A 6,491-nucleotide genomic window follows, 5' to 3' on the forward strand; every position below is an offset into this window, starting at 1 on the left:
ACGATTTAGCTGGAAAATGTAGAATAAGATGATTGAATATAAAGCCTATCATCAAAAACAGTTTCTTTATCGGAATGGAATGCAACTCTATCACACTCTCAATTTCACAATATTTACGCATCACATTTTCAAATTATAACACATTTTAATATAGCACATTATAATCAGTAAAGTAATTGCAGTTCCATTACATGTGTTATGTGTCTTTGTCTCATCTGTCTTCATAAAAAAGTAACCGCGACAAGAATACCGTTTGATAAGTTTGCAATATTGAGTTAAGACAATGAACTTACCTTCTAAGCCGGTTTCCGCAGCTAATTGCTCCCACAACTTATTCTTATTATTATTTAATTTGTATGCTCTCATTGTTTTGTCGTATAAGATTGTATTTTCTCTGACAAAAGCAATATTTTTTTCGTTAAGGCTGGTTTCTGTTTCCTGGAAAAAGTGAAACATATAGATAAATTTGAAACAACGCGGCTTTTCCTAGTTCAGTTGCAAATTCAATAGGATGCTTCTTTATTAACACATCATTGTTTTGACTCACCGTTTCATTACAATCTGATTGCTCCACTTGTTCCATGTAGTAATGAATATTGATAAATCAATCTGTGCGATATAAAAACTTGAAAACACAAACAAGAAAAATACCAAGCTGCTCTACACGATCAACAAAGTGATTTATTTTCTTTTTTCCGCAATGTTAACCGCAAAATTCAAGAGATGTCAAATCTTGCGGCAGACTTTGCGATTGATGTTGCGTTTAGTACAGTTTAGAACCTAGCCGCAAATTCAGTCCGGACTCATTGTGGGTTGATTCCATGTATGCAATATAGCTGTCAAAAATACGGATCGTTAACCGGATCCATTGTGCTTAGGCCTTTATCCCCAGGTTTTCCTCTTCGGCATCTTTTGGTGCTTCTTGTCGTTCAGGGTTCAGTTTCTTTCGATGCTCTGATTATTGTCCAATAGTGCCAAGATGTTGTGGATGCCGTAACGGGCGTATCCGACGTCCACAAAGAGCCGCACGATGTCCGTTTTCGACGCGGCCAGGTCGCGCACACTTCTGAATGGAGTAGCTTCACTGTTTTCACCATTACGGTTAGAGTTCGACTGATAGAGCTGTAAATTTTTTTCTGCTGACTCATGGATTACTATGATTAATGTTGGTTAGCAGTTTTTGTCTATTTTTTTTTTTACAATGCAGACGTTGTTTTTGTCGTTGCAGAAAACTCTGCAAAGAGGTAAAAACTCATTTCTCAAAGATCTGTTTTTTTTACGAAAACTACAAATTGTAGTTTGTTCGAACTTGGTAAAATAAAAATTGAAAAAGTTATATTTTTTGAAGAAGACCTTTTTTTCTTCATTTTTTTTACATTTTTATTGGATGGACAAAATTGTTATCTACAACTTTACCGAAGACCGTTTAACTTGATGTCCTGTATTTTGTGCTGACATAAATCAAACTTTTTTCCATTGCTGTCGAAAAAGGCAGATGTGAAAAAACAATTTGTTTTTCATGAACATACATTTATTATCAACGTAAAAAAATGAACATTCGAGAAAGGTCTGTGACCGGCTTTCTGGCGAAGTTTATTCTTGATACCAAAACGAATGCGTTGTTCGGCCAAAGTTTCATGCAGATAAAAAAAATGGTCAATCTGAATGGTTGCCCGTTATTGCGGAATCACACTAGTGGTAAAAATATTTTTAGAGACCGAACGGTTTGTTTGATCGGTATGGTATCTTCGACAATATTGTAGATAATAGTTTTGTCCGTCAAAAAATAAATGCTGTATAAAAACTATTATTTTTGCAAAATAGCTTTTTTTTGTTATCTCTAAACTCATAATTAGCGATTTTTTGCTGTTTCTCTGACTAGAAACATTAGTTATATTATAAATGAATCGTGCGATCGAATAGATTGAATCACATTCGATCGAAAATACAACAATTACGAGACCAAGATCAATTTCAGCTACAGTAGCTGCTCCACATGCTATTCAATCTCATACAGCAATGAACAGTTTGATAGCCAACCTCACGAGCTAGATCTGTTTGTGTAAATGTAAAACAAATGATCTTATCATATATGATTATGACTTAACTGACGCTGACTAGCATAGCAGTAGCCACAGTATTCATCTTACATCTCGTGTAGTCAGTCACCGTGTCATATCATGCAATCTTATCCAACCCTAACTTCAGAAAACAATCCGATGTCGAAAGATACGAAGCTAGGAGAAAGGTTAGTTCAGAGCGAATGATTATTCTAAACCTCTAAACTGTATTTTGTGTTTCGATTCCACAGGCAAGATGAAGAAGAATACGATCCGTTTGTTGTTCGACAGATAGCAAAACCTAATTCGTAAGTGGATTTACTAGAAAACAAAAACATCCCATTAAGAACACTGGAAACTCGAAACTCTATCGAATTTAACAATGAAATGAACCTAAAACAAACTCGACAGTCTGTTTGATGGGATGTTTTCGCTAGAAATCAACTGTTTCAGTCGGATTTAATTTTCCCCAGAACAACCGGCACGCTGATCCACCTGATCAAAGGCTCACTCGGGACGGGAATCATGGCTATGCCAATGGCTTTCCGGAATGGCGGCCTACTTTTCGGTTTAATCGGATCGGTCGGAATTTGCTTCATATACTATCACTGTGTGCACTTGTTGGTAGGTTTCGAACGATGATGTGACAAAGCAGGACCAGAAATTTCATGGTTATCACGAACAGGTTGATACATCACAAAAGGCATGTAAGCTGGGTCGCATTCCTGCTTTGGGTTTCTCTGAAACCGCCGAAGCCGTCATCATCAGCGGACCTGCGCCTTTCAAACGATATGCGAGCTTTGTTAAGTAGTTTTTATTCAGAGACTAACGTTGTCCTCCGATTGCTAACAATAGTTATTGTTTGAAGAGAAACTATATCGATTTCATGCTGGTGGTGCAAAGTCTTCTGATGCTGTGCCTGTTTCAAATTTTCATAGCCAGCTCGTTACGGGATGTGGTCAACAACCAACAGCAGCTCGAGTGGAGCACGTTGACTTACATCATACTGGTCACAATTCCAATAGCATGTATCACCCAAGTACGAGTTCTAAAATATTTGGTACCTTTTTCAGCATTAGCGAACACATTGATGATCACTGCTTTTATTATTACGCTATATTTTCTGCTGAGTGTACGGATATCTCTGAGCGACAAGGCATTTTGGCCAGAATGGAGCAAGCTACCGACCTTTATAAGGTAAATAAAAGTTACAGTTTATCATTCAGGTTTTACCGATGCTATCCGACTGCTGCAGTACTGTTCTGTTTGCCATATCTGGAATTCGCTATGTTCTTCCTATCGAGAACAGCATGAAACATCCACAGCATTTTTTAGGCAGCTGTGGTGTTCTGACAAAAGCCACTATATTTCTCACTTTTTTATACGCCATAACTGGATTCTTTGGATATATTTGCTACGGAGAGAATACGAAAGCATCAGTCACGCTGAACCTACCTAGTGATAGCAGGTAACATCAATTTTGTTTCTCCACTAATATTGACTCATAACCTCAAATCGCAGATTAGCAGAGTCTACTCGCCTGCTCGCAGCCATCGCCGTTCTGTTTTCCTTAGGCATCAGCTATTACGTACCGATGGATATAATTTGGCGCCGGCTGAAGCACAAAGTTCCAACCGAGCGGAAAAATGTTACACAAATTTCGCTCCGATTTGGTATCCTCATTGCACTAACCGCCGTAACGATTGGTGTTCCCAAGCTCGAACCATTCGTCGGATTGGTTGGATCGGTCTGCTCGGGCAAGCTGGTAGTGCTGGTACCAGCTGTTCTGGACGTTGTATTCCGGTGGCCGAACAATTTCGGTCCGTACCGGTGGAGATTAGTGAAGGACTGTTTGCTGGGATTGTTTGGACTATTTCTGCTGCTAACTGGAACTGTTGACAGTGTGAAGAATATAATTGCCATTTATCTATAAGTGTGTGTTTAAACAGTTATATAGTTTTATGAGCAATAACTATCCAATGGAAATAGTAGTTAGACAACTTTCAATTTTAATCTGAAAATCAAGAATTTTTTTTTTAAGTTTTTTTAAACAAAAGTCGATATTATCGAAACATTTCACAAAGTTGCTTGACCTTTGATAAAAAAATCCAGCTCCCATTTTAGATAAGAACCGTGATATAAATGTTGGCATGTGCCAAATAAGTTGACAATTTACATGATTTGTGACTCGTTTACGCCTGCCAGTCACAGGGCCTGACACAGTAACATAGCTGCTTTTGCCCATTACTGTTGTCCTTTGTAAAGTTATACATTCTTCGTGGAATAATGCACTCAACAGCCATTGTTGAACAGATTTGTATTCACGTGAGGAACACAAAATACATGTTATAACATACTACGCAGCTTGGAGCTGCAAGGTATGTTATTGAGACTTCGTCGTTCCATTCAAGATTCTTTGTCAAACAGCGTTGTTTGCAACTCCTTCCAAGTAGTGGCATAGACGACAACGATGACGATGATGTTGATGATGATAATGCTTTCATTTCCTCTCCAGAAACTATTTCCTACTCCAAACAGTTCGTTATTTTCCGTTAGAACGACAAATCTCGCACATGTTCGACCGGTTTCACATACAATACGGCAATCGTCCGCAGTCAGAAAGTGGGAACTAACTGCGCCCGAACCGTATGTGTGGACATCAAGACCAAAAGTACCGTTACAACTTTTGTCACAGTTTTCCGATATACAGTAGCTTGCTTTAATGATCCTCGTGCCTTCGTGCTTTCGGAACTCGAATGGGAAAAGTTCCCATCGTACACAGCTGCAATCTCCTGCCCTCTGTTTTTGTGCAGTGCGACACGATAAAAGTGTCATAAATAACGATAATACCAAATTGGATTTTTCTTCACGCCCAGGCGAAAAATCCGCAAAGAAGACCGGAAAACAGAACAGCGGAAAACTCGACCGGTGCTGGCTGGTTTCATTTTAACTTTTACAGAGGTGGCAGATTGCCGCCGAGGGACGGTATGATCCGAAAAATTTGCACGGACTAACAAGTTTAAGGGTGACATATGATTTAAATTACGACCAGCACTCAGGACGATGACGCTTCAGGTTGCTGTGGGGGACCCACTTTTTTCTCATAATCTGATTTCGGGTTTCACGTATTGATAACTTTTTCTGTTAAAAAAGCCATTTCAGGTTACGCATGTGGATATTAGGTTGAATCTTTTTTGAGAGAGGACAACTAGAACTAATTAATGACCCGACGAAGCAAATGCCTAACGTCAACAATCGAAACTACTTTTTTCCAGATTGAATGTTGAAGACGTAGGTATGCTTCAAATAAATTAAACTTTACAGTCGAATCCCTCTATTACAACAATTTATATAGCGACAAATCTCTTTATAGCATACATTACGACATTTCTCTATAACGACGGTTCCTTGAGATGTCACTATTAAGCGATTTGACTGTATTTGTTTCATAGCTGCTATTTATACAAGCAACATGGTGAATATGAAGAAAAAGAAAATATGATCGCATTTGAATTTCTTACCTATCATAAATAACAGTTGTCGACAAAATGGAAAAAAGTGCATTCCAAAAGTTAAAAAAAAAGCGAGATTATAGCTATTCAACCATTCCTATGAATTTTAGCGCCCCTATCCATTACCAAAACGCGTCAACTTACGTTAGAGTGTCGTATGGAAATTGCTCGCCAGGCTCGTCGCTTTAACTTTATGTTTACGAGGACACTCATTTAGTTCTCTGACCTGTGTTAACCAGTGTAACTATCAAACCCACACCTGTGTCAACCAGTGTAACTATCAAAGCATGGAGATCCGCCACGTGTTTCAATGTCTTGTCTGGAAGGGTCGAAGTAAGGGGATGACCAATCGCTTGTTAAAGCGGACTCTGTAACTTTGAGGCCTCGAACTCCCCTATTTTAGTCATGTACTTTTGTCAAAAAAAGTTGAAAAATTATTATGAAACAATTATTTATTCAAAAATACTACTTTATTTTTGCGCAAAAAACGCGTAAAAAATGTAAAAACAATATTTCTTTTCATAGCTATGGGAATAGTTGTGTATTAACATTATGTAATATTGTATTTTTTGGTTTAAATTAGTTTATTTGACACGGCACGATACATTTTCTTTTTTACTGAGCCAAGTACATTTCGTATTAATTCTACGTTAGCAGGGAAAAGAGGGAGGCCTTTTCTTTATTCTCGCGGCCGACTACGAGCTAGTGGGGATTTAAGGTGAGAGGAGGGGAGATACAATTTTGACTTAAAACTATTTTGGAACTTTGTTTTTCAACTGGTAGAGCAATTGTATTCTTGTTTGTTGTGGGTTCAAAATATTTGTGTAAGCATAGATGCGGGCTCTTCGTTTCCGTGTCTTCAGCATAGCATATTTGTATCCTTAATCTGACAAATAGACAAAGAAAATTTTAAATTTTG

General features: G+C 38.1%; 1 protein-coding gene across 1 annotated transcript; it reads left to right on the top strand.

The window, feature by feature from the left end:
- The first annotated feature begins 2,143 nt into the window (after nucleotides 1-2,143).
- On the top strand, nucleotides 2,144-4,062 carry LOC129723413 (proton-coupled amino acid transporter-like protein pathetic). The gene is made up of 7 exons (XM_055677616.1): nucleotides 2,144-2,248; nucleotides 2,312-2,368; nucleotides 2,534-2,684; nucleotides 2,746-2,867; nucleotides 2,931-3,257; nucleotides 3,316-3,528; nucleotides 3,582-4,062. The coding sequence occupies exons 1-7, from the start codon at nucleotides 2,181-2,183 to the stop codon at nucleotides 3,991-3,993; spliced, it is 1,350 nt and encodes a 449-aa protein (XP_055533591.1). The 5' UTR covers nucleotides 2,144-2,180; the 3' UTR covers nucleotides 3,994-4,062.
- Nucleotides 4,063-6,491: the final 2,429 nt, after the last annotated feature.

This window comes from Wyeomyia smithii, chromosome 2, assembly GCF_029784165.1.
Source record: "Wyeomyia smithii strain HCP4-BCI-WySm-NY-G18 chromosome 2, ASM2978416v1, whole genome shotgun sequence".
Taxonomy (NCBI): domain Eukaryota; kingdom Metazoa; phylum Arthropoda; class Insecta; order Diptera; family Culicidae; genus Wyeomyia; species Wyeomyia smithii.

What these genes read in the sequence shown, in the direction of transcription:
- LOC129723413 (XM_055677616.1), top strand. Translation starts at nt 2,181, where the DNA reads ATGCAATCTTATCCAACCCTAACTTCAGAAAACAATCCGATGTCGAAA. An exon ending in ATCACTGTGTGCACTTGTTG is followed by an intron (nt 2,685 to 2,745) that starts GTAGGTTTCGAA and finishes TATCACGAACAG; the next exon opens with GTTGATACATCACAAAAGGC. An exon ending in AACCTACCTAGTGATAGCAG is followed by an intron (nt 3,529 to 3,581) that starts GTAACATCAATT and finishes CTCAAATCGCAG; the next exon opens with ATTAGCAGAGTCTACTCGCC.